General features: G+C 40.5%; 4 protein-coding genes across 4 annotated transcripts; 1 reads left to right on the top strand and 3 right to left on the bottom strand.

The window, feature by feature from the left end:
- Positions 1–4,313: 4,313 nt before the first annotated feature.
- LOC6565601 (DNA repair endonuclease XPF) lies at positions 4,314–8,819 on the bottom strand. The gene is made up of 7 exons (XM_001992253.2): positions 8,531–8,819; positions 8,311–8,472; positions 7,641–8,237; positions 7,412–7,566; positions 6,439–7,283; positions 5,153–6,141; positions 4,314–5,049 (listed from the first exon to the last, which is right to left on the bottom strand). The coding sequence occupies exons 1-6, from the start codon at positions 8,770–8,772 to the stop codon at positions 5,176–5,178; spliced, it is 2,967 nt and encodes a 988-aa protein (XP_001992289.1). The 5' UTR covers positions 8,773–8,819; the 3' UTR covers positions 4,314–5,049; positions 5,153–5,175.
- A 192-nt stretch (positions 8,820–9,011) lies between these two features.
- On the top strand, positions 9,012–11,504 carry LOC6565600 (bifunctional lysine-specific demethylase and histidyl-hydroxylase NO66). Its single transcript, XM_001992252.2, has one exon. The coding sequence runs from the start codon at positions 9,117–9,119 to the stop codon at positions 11,286–11,288; it is 2,172 nt and encodes a 723-aa protein (XP_001992288.1). The 5' UTR covers positions 9,012–9,116; the 3' UTR covers positions 11,289–11,504.
- A 334-nt stretch (positions 11,505–11,838) lies between these two features.
- LOC6565599 (39S ribosomal protein L33, mitochondrial) lies at positions 11,839–12,309 on the bottom strand. The gene is made up of 3 exons (XM_001992251.3): positions 12,226–12,309; positions 12,064–12,167; positions 11,839–12,005 (listed from the first exon to the last, which is right to left on the bottom strand). The coding sequence occupies exons 1-3, from the start codon at positions 12,264–12,266 to the stop codon at positions 11,956–11,958; spliced, it is 195 nt and encodes a 64-aa protein (XP_001992287.1). The 5' UTR covers positions 12,267–12,309; the 3' UTR covers positions 11,839–11,955.
- Positions 12,310–18,940: 6,631 nt separating this feature from the next.
- On the bottom strand, positions 18,941–21,511 carry LOC6565598 (coiled-coil domain-containing protein 18). The gene is made up of 5 exons (XM_001992250.2): positions 21,476–21,511; positions 21,103–21,315; positions 20,359–20,715; positions 19,882–20,015; positions 18,941–19,499 (listed from the first exon to the last, which is right to left on the bottom strand). The coding sequence occupies exons 2-5, from the start codon at positions 21,313–21,315 to the stop codon at positions 19,232–19,234; spliced, it is 972 nt and encodes a 323-aa protein (XP_001992286.2). The 5' UTR covers positions 21,476–21,511; the 3' UTR covers positions 18,941–19,231.
- Positions 21,512–21,941: the final 430 nt, after the last annotated feature.

Here is a 21,941-nt window from a genome sequence, read left to right as displayed (position 1 = left end):
GCTCTGCGATATTCTTATGAATTTTGAGTGTCAAAAGTTTTATTTTTGTTTGGTTTTCCTTCTTTTTTTTGTGGCTAGTTGAGTTGGGGTTCGTAGCTTGCTTATATGAAATCTAGATCATTTTGCTCGTTTTATGTTTATTTATATATTTTCTATACACATAAATATGTTGCGGAATATAACAAAAAATAAAATGTTACCAACAAAAATAAACACCTATCACTTATACAATTATTATTCAAATACTTAAATTAAATTCTCGAAAGTTTGTAAGGGAAATTCAATTTTCTAAGAGATGGTTAATGGCATTTTGTTTGTTATCAAGACGCTACCTACCAGCTTCCTGTCCTGGCTTAGCGACAAGCAGCCAATTTCGGAGACCCTCCCACCCCATCCACCACGCCGACTTCCAAAGTCAGTCGCCTGGGCAGAGGCTTAAAAGCACTTGTATTTTTTGTATTTATTTTTGTTGTTGTTGTTATTTTTATTAAGGGGTCCCAGTGAACATCTAATGTTTATGCTCATGATTATTATTTGTTGTTGTTGCGCCTCGGTTTGTTTGGGGTCTTTTTCTCTTGCCCACGCTCCTGCACCTCGACGCTAGATGGCGCTCGGCGATTATTTCGTTAGCATTTACACCGAGTGCAGTTAAACTGGCGTTTTACGCCATTTTGGCTATTTTCAACAATGTTTGCCCGTTGGCCTATTTGTCTTGTTGTTCTTGTTCCTTTTAGTCTTCTTCTCGTTTTTGGTTTTGTTGTTGTTGCTGCTGCTGTTGTTGTTGTTGTTGTTGGCCATTTGGCGCTGTGATTGCTGTTTGCCTTGCAGACTTTAAGATTTGTCATTTGCGATTGGGGCCAAAATACGCTTAAAGTTTTCAGCTTAAAGTTCCGAATTTCAGTTTTAGTTCCTGCTCTTTTGCCAGCTTTTCCCTCTTCGCTTTCATGTAATTGAAAATTTTCTTAAGCGACCACTTGTAATTCGGTGTGACACACAGATACACACACACAACACAACACTCTGATTAAATGCTAAACTGTTTTGAAAATTGCTTTTAATTCGGATTATAGAATATGTAAATCACAGTTTTTATGGGGCCCTAACTTTATTGAATAATTATATAAATGGTACATAAATTATTTTATATTATTCAACTGAACGCCAGCTTCTGTTGTGTAACTAATATTTGAGCCCTCAACTGGAACTTATTTCAAGCAGGACACTTCACCTAGACGAGATATGTATGTGTGTGTGTGTGTGAGTTGGCGAGGTCAGCTTGATAACTAATCGAGCTAAACAAATTATAAATTTTTCATTATTTTAAGTCGATAAAGTGTATGCTATAGACAAAAATAGTAAATAAATAGTAAACATTAAAATAAGGCCAGAGCTCAGGAATAACTTAAGTTGAACATATCGTTTGCTGTAACTACTACTCGATGACACCTCGCTGATGGTGGGCGCATCGAAACGTTGCGTTTTGGCCTATGCAATGTGTCAAATTGCTCAACAATTTGCGTTTATCTAATGAATTTGCGCCAAAAATCGATTGCCCGCCTTGATGGCCCTGACAAATGTGCCTCGATTTGGGGCTTTGACTTTGACTAATGGAATTCCATTCGCGCACAGGATATGCAATAAAATAATTGCATGCCATGCAGTAATTTACAATGGGAAATGAGACCTTGCCCTCCTCCTCACACCCTGCCCTCCTCCATCACATTCCAACGAAAATAACACGAAATCATATCAATTCAAGTCTAGCATCAAAATGCTATATTTTAATTCAATTCATTTGATTTTTTACTTAATTTATATCTGTGTATATTTTACTAATTAATTTGCCCATAATTATCAACTCTTCCATTGTCTCAATGTTTGCTTTTTGTGATTTTGTAGCTCGACTGCCAATTACAATTATTTTATTTGCTATGTTTTTTTTGTTGTTTGTGTTTTGGATTACAACTTATTTAATAAAATGCTTAGCTGAAGGCTATAGTAATGCTTTCAATTAGATTGTTCGGCGTACAGCTACAATTTCGCTGCATTTCATAATAATTGCAATTAAATTTAATCACATGTAATTTATGAATATGAATTGTTAGTTGACCATCGACATCAATAACAATTGATGCATTTTATCAAGCCGACATACATTTTTAAAAGTTTAATTTGAGTCGATTAAGCGTCCAGTTCTTAATTCCAAAACATATGCAAAAAAAAAAAGCAATGCTTATTTCACCTGTATTAAAGTGTTGTATTTTAAAAACTAGGAAAATATTTGCCCAATAACTTCATTGGTATTTGCAAACTGGAATCGATGCAAGCCACATTTGAATATATCGGAAAATTTTCAAAAAAAAAAAAAAGCCTGCTCGAGTTTTAGTTGGACGAGAAGCCAACAATGAAATATGCACACTGGCATTTTGCATTTGCGCTCAAAGGACTAAAACAAAATGCGCCAAAATCAAAAGGCCCCATTCAAATTCTATTTGCCCTTGCCCTCGCCACACTGGGCCAATCGACATTATTTTGTCATAAATTGGAAAACTTTTACATCAATCAATAAATAAAAAATTACCAAAAGAAACGATCGATATCGAACTACTAACCATCAAATAGCTGTTATATCGTTCGAAAGATTTGCTTTTATTTAAAAGAAACTTTTTTGTTTTATAAGTTTAAAGTATGCGATTAAAAATCGTTGACATCAGCCTACTTTATCATCTGATTTCAATAAAGTATTTGTAATTAATTCAAATGATTGTTTATTTGCAAAGAAAAATTGTTGAACTTATGTCAAAAAAATCGAGCATGCTGGCCCAGTGTGCTGGCTGGGCATGAAGGTGGCTATGATGAGAGGAGGAGCAGCTGTGCAGGGTCAGCTCTGACTAGTGGAACCGTTCTGCTCTGTTGGTACTCCTCAATTGGCGTTTGTTGTGGCCAAAGCGGGCAAGCATCGAAATTAAGCGTATTGTGCCCGATAGCAAATGGTTTCCATACAAAAGGACCCACTCTGACCAGCCAAGTTCCATAGTGTGGCAGGCGAGACTGAAGGGTGGTGTGCTGTTGGCTCAAACCAAAAACCGAATCAGAAACGGGAATCAGTCTCTGCATCCGTATTCGCAAAAGCATCAGGAAAACAAGCCAAGAAATCAGTTCGTTAATTGCGACTCAATTCAGGCCAGTTGTTTGTTTCGACCATTTTTCGACTGTAACTGGAATGGATCACAAACAGATATACACTGAGAACAAAAATCGACAATTTCCAACCCAACATTTCCAACTTGTGCTGAGTATTTTGTACTTGATTCTAGTCATATTTTTCTTATTTCTTTAAAGTAAATCACTATGTTTCTTCTTAAGTGCGAATTGCACATAATTAATTATTCCACACCAGATTTCGCTCAATGTAAGTTGGGGGCGGGGAGAGCGATTTTGACGGTGTCCATCAAAGCGCAGCGATTGGCAAAAATGCTTTGATATTCGCCCCACGGCACCAAATCCATTGCCATTCATCAAAAACAACAAACATCGATGGCAACAGCAACAACAACAACATCAGCAAACCTTTATGCAAGTTCAAAATAAAACAACAAAAAAAAACATTCACAAAAGCACACTTAAACAAAGTCAAACAAGATTGATCTTTTTGAAAACTCTACATCTATTTACCATATTTTTCAAGTATTTTTATTGTATATGATATAGCTATATATGATATACAAATATGAAAATTGCTATCACAATAGTTTTATAAGCTTTTATTACTATTTCTAATTATGGAGCGGGTGGATTGCACCGCGACCTACTCGATCTATTGTGCCCCCCTCTTCCTAGCTCTTCCATCAGCCCCAGTTCCCACGCATGTGAGAATCTTTGTTGAGGGGATTGAGGTCTTCCATGTCTCTGAAATTCATAGCATGCATCCCTAGAATGCCGCATCTTCTTCTACTAGTTAACGCGACACATTCTGCTGGGAAGTGCATTGAGGACTCCTCCTTTCTTTCACAAAACCTGCACAGATCGTTACAATATATACCTAATTTAGTTAGGCGAATTCTTAGTCTACAGTGTCCTGTCCATAGACCGGTAAGTATATAAATTATTTTAAATAATTGAGTTGTATTGATAATTTTGTATTGAGTATTTTTCGTTTAAGTATCTTGTTCTACAGAAAAGGTTTTTTCATTTAAGAACCCCAGTTTCGATATATTGTTTTTATGGTAGCTATATGATATAGTAACCCGATGTAATAGTCCTATCCGAATGGCATCGACTCATGTGCTGTCTACAGTAAAAATACGAATATATTCCAAGTTATTTGTTGTTATTGTGGATTTGTAATCATTTATCATTTCATTACAATTTCGAGACAAGCAAGCTGCAACAACTAATTGAGTTTGCTTGTCAATATAACAATATATATATATATATAAATATAATATAGGAATTTTATGAGCAATAAAAAAAACCCGAATAGATGAGATAATTAATATGAAACGCATATGAACATGAATATGAAAATTGGTTGAATTTAACTGGAATTGTGCTTTAAAATGGGACAATAAATAATGCTTTATAAACATTTATGTGCTGTACGCTGGGGAGCCGTTGAAATGAGTCAGTTGGGTTCAGTTCAGTTGTTTGTGTAGAGTTGTCGCTGATGTTGGGGTTGCTGCCAAACGACATTAAAAATGCATTCGAATTGATTTTACTGTCGCTCGCTGTTCCAATCCCACTGGCTGTCTGCCATGGGTCAACAGTGTGTCCAGCAGCATTTGCAGCTGCTCCCATTGGCCAGACAATTGCCTTCCACCTTCCTCTATACGGCTGCTGCTGCTGCTGCTGCTTGCTGCTGTCATCAAAGTTAATTGAAACGTTAAGTGTTGTTTCTGTGTTGTGTGTTTTCATAATTTGTATACCCTTGCCAGAGTGGCATTCATCTTTCATGGAGACATTTATATATACATATATATACATATAGGATCATCGTTATATTGTTAACATCAAAAGTTGGTTTCTTGTTTGAAATACTCTTCTTTGATGCTAAGAAGAAAAAAAAATGGTGTTTCTGGTAAATGTTCCGAATGAATATAGAATAGATGTCTGTAAGAGTATTTAATGTGCGGCAAGGAACTATCTTGTTTACCTGCTCATTCCTCATCCATGCGTTCAACGTCTGCCGCGTCTGGCTTCGCCGGCGGCTTTGCGGAAGCGATTGTGGGAGCCGCTGGTAAATTGTTTGCTGGCGACCAGCAAAGCCGTAGAGCCGGCAACCTCATCCTTTTCGGGCAGATGGGCCACATGCAGTATGTCCCAGAGCAGCTTGCCGCTCTCCTGTGACTGCAGCAGATCCGAGAGCTCCGCCTGAGTGCGCTGCAGCAACTGACGCAGACTGCCGCCCTTGCGGAGCACTCCATGGACATTTCTCGTATGCACGCCAGGCAGACGTAGCAAAAAATCATGAATGGCATTGTTATACTGCAGCTGTTCGCTGCTAGCGGCCGCACTAGATTCCTCGCTGCCCACGGCGGCGGCCACCTGGGCATCCGGTTCTGATTTGCCCAATTTAAGCTCCTCAAACAGCTGAGCCGTCGCATACGGACTGGGTGACCAGATCAGACGCAGCTTGGGAAAATGGAGTGTGAGCAGCTGCAGTTTCTGTACGATATCCGCATTGGTCGCCGTCGTCTGCTGTGAGAGCATAAATTTGCCCTGCAAATGGAACGGACGATTCTGATCGAATTCAATCAGTAGGATGGGCTTCGCATAGTAGCGTTGCATTTGGACACACTGATTGTATAGGCGACCCGAGTTGAGTGAACCAATCAGATCCGATATAGATTTACGCTCAACGCATATATCGGGCGTTAGTATATAGTCACCGATAGTTATTGTCACCGGCAGCACCTCCAATCCACGACGATGGATCAGGCATGGCAAATCCGATCGAAATTCACGCATATCCACAATCACTTTGGGTGTTACGCGAGCAGCGTTCAATGCCACGCCCATTGTGGCGCCCTGCCGAGTCTTTGCGTTCGCATTTGCGGAATTTGCATCCTCATCCTCGTAGCTCTTGTACAGCACAAAGGCTTCGTCCGTTTTGCCATCTTGATACTCGGGTATAACCATTTTCTGGAAAATGATAAACATTGGAATATAGATATCTGGTATAGATATATATATATGAATACGTTTCACTATAAATTCGATATCTAAAATTTCGAATACAATTATTCCAGACTATAGCTCTAACAATTTTGACAAGGACTTTCAAATGACAATTGTGTTTTTGATTTGTCCTTTGGATTCAATTTTGAATTTTTTGCTTAATTTATTTTTACCCACTTTCCAAAGATTTCAAAATGCAACTCTTCCGTTTCCCCCTCTTGTCACCAGTTAATCCGACAATGGATTTTAGGCTTTACTCACGCTCTTTGTGTCGATGATCAGTTCGAAGGCGGACTTCTCGCGACGCAGACTGGTTAAATAGGATTGCTCCTCGACGGTGCGTGCATGGATTAGAAAATAGATTCGCATGCGTTCGGCTGGTGGCAGACGGCGTCGTGCCTCAAAGACCTCCAGCTGCCGAATGGCCGTCACATTCGTATTATACATGACAACATAATGGGGCTGCAGCTGATCGAGCATGTGCTCCAGGGCCATGGCGCCCTCACGCTCCGTCTTGAATGTCTGCAGACAAATGCAGGGCTGCCGATGTGCAGCCAATGCCGCTGAAACATCGAACTGCTCCAACTCTGGTATTATCTCAAAAATTGAGGCATTCGGATCGGGTTCGCTTGTGGGCAATAATATGGGCTGCGTCATTGTCAGCATGTAGCTCTCCTCGAAGAGATGCTGCTGTTGCTGTTGCATCAATTGCGCCTCTGCATCCGTTTCGCTTAGCAACTGTGAGAGCTCATCCAAAGAATGTTGTGCTACATCCGGCTCTGTTTTCACTTCCGTTTTCGCCACATCCGTTTGGTTGTGACCGGTGTCCTCTGCCATTGCTGTCGTTTGACTGTCCTTGGCCAGCGCCTCGCTCAGCTTGCCCACGAGCACCTCGTGCCGCATTGCCTGCTGCAGCAGATAGCGTGCGCTGCCCTGCGTCAGATACTGCTTCAGCTGGTAGCAAGTGCGCGCATCCTGACAGAGAATCAACACCTTCGGTGGCTCCAGATGATCAGCGCCACGGCGACGTCGCATATCGCCGGGTATATCCTTGGTAAGCAGCTCGCTGAGTGGCTGCCATTTGGGACACTGTTCCGGTTCGAATTCTGTGCGAATAAAATTATGCTTTATATATATATAAATAACAACATACAGCAACACCTTGGAGAACACACAAGTTGCATATATATGTTTGGAAGAACTCACTGATTCTTGATTCTTTAGGCTTGCTCACCATTTTGGGCATTGTAGACGCGTTGCTTGGAGAGCGTAAAGATTTGTTCGGCGGCATCGAGCAGTGTCCAGCCGGAGTTGCTGATGGCGTACTCTGTGCTGCGATAGCGTTTGATCAAAGCATATGAACTCACTGCATCATGGTACATCGTGGAACTATACCAAACAATATTCAAGTACAGAACAAAAATATATATACATATTTTAGTTTAGAATTCTACTCAACGGACATCATGAGACTGCGCAGAATCTTCAAATCGGCCACAATGAGCTTCGTTTGCGAGTTAAGCTGATGCCAGATGCAGTCGAGCTGCGCCTGCAGGATCTTATGGAACTTCTTGGTCACACAATTCTCAACGGTGACCGCCTCCATGTCGACGGTGCGATTGATTCGCTTAATTTCGCGCACCAGAAAATTCATGATGTCCAGTATATGGGTTTGAAGCGAGCTCATTCGTGTCGTGAGCGGCACATGAAGCTCAATGGTTTGCGCCTGCCACGGATGCAGTGCACTACGCACTGTGGCATGGAAACGCGGCCAAATGTACAAGTGTTTCACAAACAGATTGCGCATGGTGCGCTCGATGTGCGCATAGCCAATGGTGAATGCCTCCGGACTGCTCGAGAAGGCCTTGATGAAGCCCGTCTTATTGCGCTGACGAAACAAACGCAATGCGAACGCCTCCTGGCAGCTCTCAATGATGCTGTGCGATCGCAGCACAATAATTCCCGTTATCAGCTCAATCGGTATCCGCTGCTTGAGCAGATCAACCACCAAAATCCGTGTACTAATAAACTGCAATCCCCCCTCCAGATAGACGCGTTCACTGTGAGAAGATAAAGAATTTCGTTTGGTTTTTATTTTTGTTGTTTTTACTTTTTCTTGGTGTATCGCCGTACCGTTCGGTGGCCGTATTTGCCACCTCGTGCACATATTTGGCATCCAGCTTGGACTTGTAGTACTGCTCCTCCCAATCGGAACTGTTGACAACCAGCAGCAGATTCCCAGTATCGCTGTACACCTTCAAAATGTGCATCAGGACGCGCTCATAGCCTAAACCTCTGCACAGATTAAGATGATTAAGATAACGCTTCCTCTCTCACTCTCTCTGTCGCTTACTTGGCAGAGACAAGCAGTCCATCTGTGTGCACGAGATCGAGAAACATTTGCTTTTCATATTCCAACAGCTGGACATCTTTGCGCAGTAAATATTCCTCGGCTGTCACCAAGTTAGCCAAGTCCTCATCCGCCAATCCATTGCTAGACTCCGGCAATGGGCTTGGCTCTGTTCCTGTCTCAACGGTGGGCACTGTCTCCTCAGTTATCGTCGTGTTTTCGGGCTCCAGCTCTGGCTCCGACATGGCGCAACAATTTCACAAGTAAACAAAACTAAACAAGAAACGCCGGCAAACGCTTATCGATAGTGCATACGCAAGTGCTACACAGCACTGAAATCTATCGATGAAACGATGACTATCGTGGAGCCCACACACGATATTAGCACTTCAGCCTGTTTACATTTGTATAATGGGCATTCTAAAATGTAGAATTCGATTTTTGGTCTTTGCGATATGCGTTATCGATATCGATGCGACATTCTATCTTTTTATGCCGTCTGGTTGAAGGAGCACGTGTAGGGCTTTCGCGCAGAAAATAGTTTAGGTCATTTATTTTCTTTTATTTCGCCCACGCCAAGCAAAAAAACATGGACGAGATGTCGGCGTATGTAGCCTACGGCATGAAGAAAACCGCCAAAAAACCAGCAAAGAAGACGACAAAACAGAATCGCCAAAAGCAGAAAGCGGCAAACATTTACAGTTTGGCCACTAGTACACCAGCAAAAATAAGTGCAGTTAAGCAAAATAACGGTGCAAAAGGAAAAGCAAAAGCAAATGGCGTCAAAGGTAACGCTAAGGCACAGACCACGAAAGACAGCGCAACCAATTCAGTTGCAAAAATGGCTGACGAGAGCGTTGACGACTATTCCAGCGACAGCAGCTACGATGAGGACGAAGATAATGAGGAACTCTCTCACAGCAGCAATGAAGATGATTATGGTAGCGAACTGAGCAGTGGCGAGGAATTTGAGGAGTATACTTTGAACAGTCCTTCCGGATCCTGCTCCTGTTCTGCTAGCAGCGGCAGTAGCAACACTGAAAATTCTCCACCCGCTGCTACTTCCAGTCGGACGCCAAAGAAGCGCAGCACTGGTGATATGGACGACAACAACAACAAGTCGCCGGCTGTCAAACAGCAAAAGTTGCAACCACAAGAGCAAAAGGAAGGAAAGGAGCTGTCGAAGAAGGGCTCACGGAAATCAGCACCAGCAGCAGCTCCTTCTTGCCCACTGCTGCGTCTTTCTGGCAATGCTGCTGCCATCAAGTCATCTGCGATGCCCAGCAAAGCAACAGCTGAGAAACGCAAATCTTGTCCCTTGCCAAAAAAGATGGCCGCCGCTGGCAAAGGTGTGGCAGTGGTGAAACAAGAGCCGAAAGCAAAAGTCGAGTCAGTCCAAAATGGCGGAGTTGAGGACAGTGTTGAGAGGGGCATATGTGTTTTAGGCGCGCTCCTCGATCCATTAAGTCTCGATGATTTTTTCAGTCGCTATTGGGAAAGCAAGGCTTGTCAGGTGAAGCGCAAGCGTAAAGATTTGTACTCCGATCTGGTATCCTTTGAAATGATTGATGAGATGCTGATCGAGAATCATCTGGAATTCACCACAAACATTGATGTGACCAGCTACAAGGATGGGGTGCGTCAAACCCATAATCCTGATGGACGCGCAATGCCGCCCACTGTTTGGGGCCACTACAGCGATGGTTGCAGCGTTCGCATCCTGAATCCCAGCACCTATTTGAAGGGATTACGTGGCGTTTGCGCGGCGCTGCAGGAGCATTTCCATTGCTTGGTCGGCGCCAATGTATATTTGACGCCACCGAATAGTCAAGGATTCGCGCCACACTATGATGACATTGAGGCATTCGTTTTGCAGGTGGAGGGACGCAAACGTTGGCGCTTATATGATGCGCCCAGTCCCAATGATGTCCTTGCACGCACCTCATCGGGAAACCTGAAACAGCAGCAGCTATCCAAGCCCATTTTCGATGAGGTACTGGAGGCCGGGGACCTACTCTATTTCCCTCGTGGCTGTGTCCATCAGGCTGTGACGGAGCAGCAGCATCATTCGCTGCACATCACCTTGAGCGTCTATCAGCAGCAATCGTATGCCAATCTTATGGAGGCCCTCATGCCCGCCGTCCTCCAGAACGCCATTAAGCATAATTTGGATATGCGTCGTGGTTTGCCGTTAGGAACGTGGCATCATCTGGGAATGGTTCATGGCGACAAAAAGACGAAGGAACGCAGCGATCTAATCACGCACACCCAAAGTCTATTCAGCAAATATTTAGCACCCACTGCGTCACAGATCGATGCCGCTGTCGATCAGCTGGCAATTCGTTTCCAGCATGAGGCGCTGCCGCCACGCATTGCATCTTCGGAGAAGAAACGCACCGTCTTCGGATCGCGCAACAAAAAGGATAAGCATGGCAACTGCCGTTGCGACTATGACCTAACGGAACAGACCAAAATCCGTCTATTGCGCCAAAATATCGTACGACTCGTTGCCCAAGAGGAAAACAGCCTCCGTCTCTACTACTACGTGGACAATGCTCTCGAGTATTGCAAATACGAGGCGAACTTCATGGAGATCGACCGAGTGGAGGCGAATGCCATTAAGATGCTAATTAACAGCTATCCCAAATATGTGAGCATCAGTTCATTGCCGCTGCCCAATGTGGAGCATTGCTTGGATACCGCCACAGGTCTCTGGGAGCGTGGACTGCTGATTACCGAGGAGCCATTTAAAAAGAATTAATTCATATATATATATTTCCCATTCATGCACCACACACACATCCACCTCTTCTATGAATTCCTGTATTCCCTTTGCATTATCATCTGTGTCTGTGTGTCTATCGGTTGTTCAGCCATTAAGTGATTAAGATCCCTTTTGGGACTTGCAGCAAAAAAGTTGAAAACACGATAATTATATTCAAATAAAGCTAGGCCTAAGGTCACTTATTAAACCAAACAATTGACTATCATTAACATTCAGAGTGAACAGGTCACATTTTCCGATCAGAAGAAGTCAGACCAATCACATATCTCTTCCAATCTATGCATAACTGATGGTCATACATTTTACTTTAGCCTACAAATCAGGTTATCCTATTCCTATTTAACAATGTCTGAATGAAAGTATCTTTCTCTTCCAGTTGCCAGCCAAAAAGTATTATCTAAGAAATCTTCTGGTTGGAAACAGCTAATGTTATAAAGTAAAGACAAAAGTTACAACTTTTTTGCAGCTTAAATGTATAGTAAAATACATTTTGCCATCAAAAATGGAACTCAACATTTGGGCATCATTTCATTTAGCTTATAAGCAGCATACATAAGATTTATTTGACATAGACTACAGCATAGGAAAGGGCCACAAGAGGGAAACGATTATAGCTGAATGGTTGTTGTTTCTCTCGTTTTCCTTAAGCGCTGCGAATTCTCTTGCGTTCGCGGTATAAGCTATCCTGTTGTACTGCAAAGGTACAATAATAATAATATTAATGAGAACTATTAAGGGGTTTGTTACTTACTATATGGATCAAAGCGTATTACTTCCAGTTTTTCCGCTAATCGCTCACGAAATGCATTAAATTTATGGCCGCTGACCACGCTTTCCAGCACAACCATGATGCGTCTGCAAATCAATATTATCGTGTATGGAAATCTAATTAGATTTACAAGCATTCACTTACTTGCTCTTTACTTTCTTAAACAGGACATTTGTTAGGCGCATTTTTTTGCAGCTTATGTCTTTAAAGTTATTTTGTAAAACTGCTGAAAATGGTTGTGCAAGCCGACTGCAACAAATCACTAAAAAATGCCATAACAGCTGATACCGAAAAAGAATCGAGCTTACTTGTTATCGATAAGCCGCACAATAAAAAACCAATTGTATTGATTGCGTGTAACAGCCGTTATCGCACTGCGCGCGTAATTTAAAAATGATTGACTTTGTTTTGAAATGTTGGCGCTTATTACTACAGTGAGTAAATATAAATATGCTTTAATTTTGCGCTGTTAGGTAAATAAATTACTTTTTAATTCAAGTCAAGCTCTAAGTCAGAATAGAAAGTAGCTTACGAAATAATACACGCATCTGAGACTAATCGGTCGCATGTGTTATCGATTGTACAACGTGCACTGTATAGCGAAGTGTTGCGCGCGCAAATCAAAAAAAAAATGTTTCCTATTTAATTGCTGGCTTTGGATTTGTTGTTACCTTGAGCTTGCACCATTAATCTGGCGAACTTTCCTGCAAAGATGTAAGCCATGTGCACTCGCGTGTCCCTGAAGCCCCTTCAGAAAAGCAAAATTAATCCACTTAAGGCTCAAATTAGCGTTACACTCAAAGCACCACAAAAGCAAAACAAAAGCGAGGACTTTGTCCCCCATTCCCTACCCCTGTACCTTCCATTGTCAATGCCATTAAGCAATGAGGCTGAGACTAGACAACAAATAAGCCCAAAATACATATCTACAAGTACACATGTAGGTATATTTATATATATGTATATTCTGGCAGTGTATTTTGTTTCCTTTCCGTTTCCGTTTTTTTTTTGCGCTGTTCGTTAAATAGCTTAAGCTGATACAAATTAAATTAAATGAATACATAGCAAGTAATGCCGCAGCAGGGCGCTCATTGTCAGGGTCAAAAGCGACACACAGAAGGACACACGTGCACACACTTCGGGCAACACATACACACGCAAAACCTCAAACAATGACGCCAATTGGCACAAAAGCTTAAATGTGTAATCCGGCCGACGCTATCTGTAACTGTAACGGCAACGTTAACGGTATTAACGATGCTTGCCTGCGTCGCTTTGCTTTGCGCTGCGTTGCGTTGCTTTGGTGTAAGGTCAACAAACAGAGCATAAGCAACAAGAGCAAAATAAACGAATCGAAGTTGATCCATAACTGTTTTATAAGCGAGCATGAGGCATTATCTTCTATCAGCTGTAATAGCGGTAAACTTTTGCCGTTATGCGCTGTGCAAGCAGCTCACGTGCTTTTACTCGTTACCCAACACTACCATGTGTCGGAAGAGCACGTGCCGCATCTCGCTCGCACCTGTGCCGGCCATGCCTTGAACGCAACCAAGCTTTGGCCCAGCACCAGCTTTGGAAACCAAACAAAAACACAAGCAACTCTACACACACACACCCACACACGCACAAATACATAGAGACATGAAAGCTAACGCCACAATGCAGTCTGACGAAGTAGAGAGAACGATGGTTGAAAACTGTTTTATATTTTATTTTGTTTTTAGCTCTGCTCTTAAAATTTTTTACTTTATTATTGAATGAATGTTCAATAATTAAAAACAAACCATCCCAAAAAATGATCATTAACAAACGAATTTTTGTAATCAAATTTATCAATATATTATTGAATGTAAAGTTTGTATTAGTAGTGCAGCCTTAATGGGCTGGGCGCGAGTGTGAGACGCAGCAGCAAGCACAACACATAAATTGTTCAGCTGCTGCCACTGCTGCTGTCGTCGTCGCACTTGTAGAGCTTTTTTGTGTGCTCGCATGGGGCTGAAGCTGAAGCTAAAGCTCGTTCGCTTACGACAACGTCATCGTGTAAATAAACGCAAGTTCAGTTCACCAACGACACTCAAACGAGGCGGATGCAGAGCTCGCAGCACTCTTGCAATAAAGTGACCAGTAAACAGTAAAGTAGACAGAAGAAGTAAGAAAAAGTTAAAACATACAACAGCACAACAACAGCAAAAAAACTTAAAGCACGCGCATTTTTCCTGCCTAATCCTGTAATAACAAAAAAGAATGAAAAAATAAACAATAACAAACGAGCGGCGCTGCTCGTTCTCAGAGTTGCTGTTCTTGTGATTAAAAACAAAAGCAGAAACACTTTTTACATGCGTGTAAATAAAACAACTTTTTCTTGCTAACTCTGGCATTTTTCTACATGTATTTTTTTTGTTTGCAATTTTTTCAAGTGATTACAGCAACAATAACAAAAACAAAAATGCTAAACGTGAAAAATTTTTGAGTGCAGAGAAAAACAAAAACAAACGAAAATATAAACAACAAACAGAAAGAACAACAACAAATCACAGACAGAATTCATACATACATTTCGAAGCAGCGCAGCTGACGCCAAAGTCAGCATCAGCGTCAGCGTCGACAGCGGTAAGCATTCACAAAAAAAAAATATATACATATGTATATGTATATTTGCATTGCATACAATTCCAGCTTATGCGCTCTCTCTTTCAGTATCTTATCCATGCTCTGTAAATCTCTCTGCTGCTGCGGTGTGTGTGTGTGTGTCTAGTGTGTTAGTGTTAAGTCTCGCTCAATGTCTGTATGTGTGTGTAAGAATGCAGCAATTCATGATTTTGCTGCGCGCTTTTGGGCGCTTCACACTGCATCGCAAAAACAACTAATTAAACAGTTCGGCAACTGCCAACAACACATCGCCCCTCGCCCTTCTCCCCCTGCCATCCCTCTGCGTCACCACTCGGCGCCCTTGGCCATGCGCCCACGCAAAATTCACAGTTACATTTACACACATTTACCGTTGCATTTGCTGCGTTCCGATTCTAACCTTGTTTTGACTTTAATTTCGACATTTGATGTTATTTCCCGTTATGTCCTGAACATCGTCACCTTTCTCGTTTCGTTTCGAATTGAAGATTTGCCTATTTGAAATCTGTATTTTGGAACACAACACCGTTCTTTCAATCAAAATTTGACTTTGAATGATTACATCGGAATTATTTTTCAATTTTTTAATAATAATTTGTAGACCAGACCCCAGATTTGATTCAACTTCCATAAAATGATTCAGATGCATCAAACATAAGGGAGTTATGAAAAAAGAAGCAGGTTGCCTCAGGTTTCAAATTGCAAACATTAACAAGTAAATTGAGTAGTAATTTAGATAAGAATGTATATGTAGATTACACTCATCTTAATGCACAAAGTAAATATTTAATTCTTTATTTCATTTTTATTTTAGTAACCACAAATTCTCAGAAGCTCCTCCCAAAAGAGTAGCAGATTATCTCAATAATATTTTGTATGAAGCGTTTATAATGAATCAAAATGTGTGCAAAAAATGGCCGAGCTTCGACTAATTTCTGCAGATCTTATAGCTACTTGAGACTGCTTGCACACATAAATTAGTTCAATGAACTGATGATAGGTGTCTTGTTTTTTTTTAACTGTACCAAACCTAACGACTTATTTGAGATCGGTTTCCTATTAATTTTCTCACACTCCTTATCTCTAGCTCTCTCTCTCTCTCTCTCTCTCTCCCTCTCTCTCTCTCTCTCTCTCCCTCTCTCTCTCTCCCTCTCTCTCTCTCCCTCTCTCTCTCTCTCTCTCTCTCTTTTATGCAATATCAGTCGCATCCTGATTGCTCTGCTCAAGAGAGTGGTTGAGAGTAAGAGAGCAGAGATGAAAGCAGCGACGACAGCAGGGAATGCGACAGCGCCGCGTGGGGGTGAAACACGTAAATAAACAAATGTGTCGGCAGAGAGTCTGAGGCACTGAGGCATAGAGAGAGGCTGAGACAGAAGGCATGGTGCGAGAAGGGAGTCGGGGCGAGCGACACATGAGATACATAAGTAAATGAATAAATAATGTAAACAAAATATTAAATTAGAGGAAATTTATTTACGTGCAGGCCGACGCAAACACAACAGAAGTGTGAGAAGTTGGCGAAGAAGAGAAGAGAAGTCTCAACGCACAAAGCACATATGTATGTACATATGTATACGTATGTATGTGTAGAGTAAATTATACAATAACAGAAACAGAAAATAAGAAACGGCTATTTAGGCACGCCGAGATATGCATACCCTTGCAGACCACTTGTTTCTATGGAAGCTTTTTGAAAGAGTAGTAAAATCTCGATGGTTTTTGTTGCGGAACAAAACAAAAAAGTTGTTCATACAAAAGCTCATCGTCCGACCAATTGTTCCCAATTGCATCTAAATGACAACATTTGACAAAACTTGACCTGAAAACTGAGGATTAGTTTATATATATAATTACTTTATGGAGACGGAGACATCTCGATCAATGCGTAACAAATTTCACAAAAAAGTGGAAATATCTTCTACAAGAGTATCAAAATCACAAACACTTTCTCTCTCTCTCTCTCGCTTTCTCTCTCTCTCTCTCTCTCTCGCTTTCTCACTCTCTCGCTCTCTATCTCTCTCTCTACATTCTCAAAGTGTAATCTTTGAGAAGCATTGGGCAGTTTATCACAGCCACTTGTTTCCTTTTCTCCGACAAACGCAGCCAAAATCAGTGGCAAAACGCCCATTGATCGTTGATTTCGATATACTCTTTCGAATTTAAGATACCTGAAGAGAATATGGAGAATGTGGCGAAAAAATAGTAGTTTATATTTTTGTTATTTAAATCAAACAAATTAATTAAATCAATTGTTATTACTAATTGTATTGCATATACTAGAATGACGTCACATATATTTCAGATAAGCATACATTTATTTAAGAAAAATCATCAACAGTTAGTTAAATTAAGTCGAATTATTCATTTAATACAATTTGTAGAATGCTGTAGGGTGATCGGAAATACCTTCTGGTTTCTATTTTCCTTTTTTTTTTCGTTTTTTGTTTGTTTGCAGTTTAATGGGAAGATTGTGCAATAAAGCAACAATAACAAACAATTGCCGCTATAACAGCGACCGCACACTCATTGCACACACACACACCCATACAATCTCAGCGAAATATACATGCACATAGAAGAGTGCGAGCGGGAGCACAATTAACATATTTGCACTCTCTGCTCTCGATCAGCACCCACGCAAACGTTAATGCCCTCTCGCATAGTCACCACTCTCACTCCCACTTTTACTCTCTACGATGTGCTGTGCTGCTTTTTGTGCTTTGATAAACGAACGGTGGCGATGATGACGGTGACGGCGACGGTGGCGGCGACGGCGACAGCAACTGCAAAGCGTGCATATCCGTTGGCGCGCTCTCAGCCGGTCAGTTGTTTGGCTGAGCTTTTCCCGTTAGCCTGCTCGCACTCGTGCCCGCATTGCTTTGATAAACACAACAAAAACACAAAAAGAACAAAAAAAAAGCAAAAAAAGAAGAAGCCGCGTCACGGCGACGACGGCAACGTGTTTCGGTTTCGATTGTTTGGCAGCGCTAAATAAAATAGCATAGAAGAATTAGTGGTTATTTGTTACGCACACTTGCGTACTCGCGAAACACATACAAGCGCATGTAATTGCTCATTGTTCGAGCTGATCTCCAAACGCGTTTCATACACTTTTTTTTCTCGTGTTTGTGCTTGTGTCTAAGACCAAAATGCAACAAATACGCTGGTATAGCAATTACAAAAATAACAACAACAAGCAGGTGTCAATTGCTTAAAAAGCAGCCAGCCGCATAAGCGTCATATATATATATATATATATATACATATATATGAAAACATATATATAGAGAGAGGGAGAGAGAGAGAGAGTGTGTGCCTCGCAGGTAAGTGTGTGTGTGTTTGTGTGTATGTGCTTAGCACAGTGCTACTCAAACTGCGAGCAAATAAGCTACTTACTATAATTGAGTGAGTGGAGGTTTTTAAGCACTTTTGCCGAGCTGCTTAGCAGGTTATATATTTGTATGTATGTATGTGTATGTGTGTAAGAAAACGCTCGACTTTGATATACCCTATTAATTATTTTTATAATCATTGACAATGATAGATGCGAGACCAGAGTTATGTGCACAAATACGTATTTGATTTATAATTATTACATTTTATAAGAATTCACTCAGCATTTCTTCTTACGATATGGCATTATTTTCATTTCATGACAATGATAATGACAGTGGGATCAACAAGTTGTAATACTTCTCATACAGCATAAATCAATAAGCTCCACTTGCATATGGATTGAATTCTCTAGAATGAATTCTATGTATGCAGTAGTCGACAGCTGTTTGTTGATAGCTGCATACTCCCAAGGTGTGCAAATAAAGCTACTCGCATACATACATACATACACGCGTATATATGTACATATGTGTGTATACCAAGTATGCGGCATATTGAATTACATTACAAACTATTTTGTTTAATTAAAGTCGCGCTGCGGTTTTCCACCTTTCACATTTTATGGTTGTTGCTGCTGCTGTTGTTGTTTACTGGCATTAGGCTGATGAGAATGCCAATTTCATTTAGATTCAGTTGAATTCGACAAATGAGCTGTGCAAATGTCAGAAGGTGTTTGCTTTTGTGGCTGGCAACGTATATATGTATGTGTGTATATAGCTTAATTCCCATCCCATCCCATTTCCACTCATCATTAATATTAGACAAATTGAATTAATAATAAGACATAATAATAATAATAATACCAACAGTTCGATTTATTGTACTGCTTTATCTGTATTGTACAATAAAATATAATTTATATACATATATGTATATAAATGTATGTCTATCGGATGGATTCGCACACGCATCTAAATTCGAATTTGTCCAGATGACAATTTAGATAATTTCTATTTGACAAACCAATTTTGAAAATACTTTCAAAACTTAATTTAATCGAACTAGAAACGAAAGTAAGAAAAAACTGACAACTAGAACATTCTGCCATCCATTTCAATTTACAGGAACCTTTAAATATATGTATACACATATACATATGTATATATAGATACATACACATACCGAATCATTTCATAGCGCCGAAGAGTAGAATGACGCCACAAAAAACACCAACCACCGTAATTGGCATCGTCGATACGGGCAATGGGTTATGATGTAGTATATAGACCAAAAATCGGGCCATTATCTCATGCAGAATAAACTTAGCATTCGGCCAACGATCGACGATGATAAAATATATTGCATAAGGCATTATTCCGATTTTGCGTTCAATTTCATCCATCTCCTGGAACACGCCATCTTCCTGGATCTCCTTCAGCAGTTGAAAATGTTGGCTGTTGGCAGCGAGAGGTGGCGAAAGAGATAGAGAGAGAAAAAGAGAAAGCAGCTATACTGAGTTTCAAATTTACATTACTGCTTTCTTATATTAATGGATATATAGTGAAAAATACGACAAAGTAGTACTTTTGATATGTAATGATTGTATTACCGCTGCTTTATCGATATTTTTTCTTCATTAAGACTTAGCTCACTTCAGCAATTTGTATTTTCAAGAAACGATTATCGTTGTTTTCATAAATCATCTTGAATCTAAATATAAGTTTCGAATGCTCAAATGAGCCCTTGACCAGACAACATTAAAAATGGACGGACTACCCCTATCATATCGTTCATCTCATGGGGAATTCAAATATGTACCTAGCTTAGAAGACTTACAGCTGAAACTCGGTTAGTTGCTGTTCAAAATCCTTGAGCCTCTCATATGTATCATCCAGCTGCAACTTACTCTTATGCATAGCGACGGAAACATCATCATGCTGCGACTGAAACCGATCCTTGAGTGTCATCAGCTATATAATATGTAAAAGTATGCAATAGAATTAATATGTTTTTTAAGTTAAGTTTCTCTCAAATATAGATATAGATGTGTAGATTGTATGTCTAGATATTTCAGGAGTTTTAGCCACATTAGGTTATATTATCAGCAGACTTTGCGAATGGTATTAGTCCTTTAAAGCTTAAAATTATGTTTATATTCTGATTATATTCTAATTGTTTTCAAACCGTGAAACGGACCCTAAACTAAGCCCAAACTTAATAATCTGCTTTTCAAAAATATGGTTTGACGAACCAAACTGAGCCCTGGCATGATGTATGTTGCATTGAGTCATTATATATACACATTTTTCTCACCTCATCCTCCAGTTCGACATTTCTTATCTCTAGCCAGCGATTGAGTCGCTGTTGCTCAGCCAATGCTTTGGCACACTCCCGATGCTTGGACAGCTCACGAAACATCTCAGTTCGGCTCTCGTTGAGCAGATCTGAGGCATTGTTGCACTCCAGAGTCTTGGCCTGCAGTTCCTTACTAAGGTGCAACCTCTGGCCGCACGCCACGTTCAGCGCCTTCTCAATGGTCACACAGCGGCGCATATTCAAATCCGACACGGCCTGGACTCGACGCAGCTCTGTTTCCCAATGCCCGCATCGTCGCTGCTCATGGCAGATCATCTTGTTGCGCTTGATGAGTTCGTCGTGCGTTTTATTTATCTGCCAATGCACAAAAGGGGATTGACGGAATTTCGTTCTTCGTCTTTGGTTATTTTCTTATTTCTTATACACTTGCAGAGGAGACATGTGCCATCTGGGAATGGGCCATAACGATCAGTCTAAACTGAACTAATTTTCAACAGCATTCGAGATTGCACACAGAACTTACTTTAATTTGAATTCTTATCCCAGTGTCACTCTCTATGAGACACTAGGACATTTACAAACAAAAATCACAAGACTTGACAAAGACAATAACAATAACAGCAACAGCAACAACATGTCCGATTTTACTATATCATATAGCTTATATGTATGAGCAAATTCAAAGTCTATATTCTGCAAGGGTATATAATCTGTGATGGCGTACTTGGGATTCTTGCTTACCTTTGATTCATATTTGCGAACCAGTTCGTTCAGCTCGCAAACTTCAGAACAACGTCGTCGCCAGAGTCGCGCAAGGATCACATTGAAAAATTTCATTACTCTCATACGGCTAACCATATCCATTATTCCATCTGATCCGGGTGCAAGTGGTTGTATTTTTGTTGTTGCTGCTGCAACTGTATGGCCGCATTGTTTCCCCTCCGGCTGCATCATCTTTCCAAAAATTTAACTTAAAGACTGTATGAACATACACTGACAAGCTGGAATGTTAGTGGATGAGCATGAACTTTAACACGTTCACGGAAAGTAGTCACATTTCACATATCCTTGCCACTTGCCACTTGCCAGTTGCCACTTGTCGCTTATCACTTACCACTTTGCCAGCTGCTTCAAAATTCTGTTGGCCAAAATTACAAAAATTATTTTAATTTTTGTCTACTCGTTTGTTTTGTTTTGTTTTTTCAGTACTCATTTCAATCTGATTAATTTTGGCTTTTACAGTGCCGATTACAATTGCAAGGCACATTCGAGTAAATAGTAAATGAAATTTAGCACTTATCTTATTTATTACGACCCTTTATATATATTTGTTGTTGATTTCGATTAAGCAATCACTCACTGTTTGGGAAATATTCTTTAAAATAAAAGAATCTAATAATAAGTTGTGTAGAAGTTCTTTATAAGATTATTTTGTGAAGAATCGATTAACGAACGTATTTTCAAGCTTGAAAGATTTTCAAAACCGATTTTTTTTATGATTAGAAATTGCTGTTAAGAGTTTTTTGTGATGCAAAGTTTTTACTGTAGTTCCAATATGGTTATGCATTATACATACATAT

The sequence above is a fragment of the Drosophila grimshawi genome, unplaced genomic scaffold (assembly GCF_018153295.1).
Source record: "Drosophila grimshawi isolate 15287-2541.00 unplaced genomic scaffold, ASM1815329v1 contig_848, whole genome shotgun sequence".
In the NCBI taxonomy this organism is placed as follows: Eukaryota; Metazoa; Arthropoda; class Insecta; order Diptera; family Drosophilidae; genus Drosophila; species Drosophila grimshawi.
This window is presented reverse-complemented; position numbering and strand designations above follow the sequence as displayed.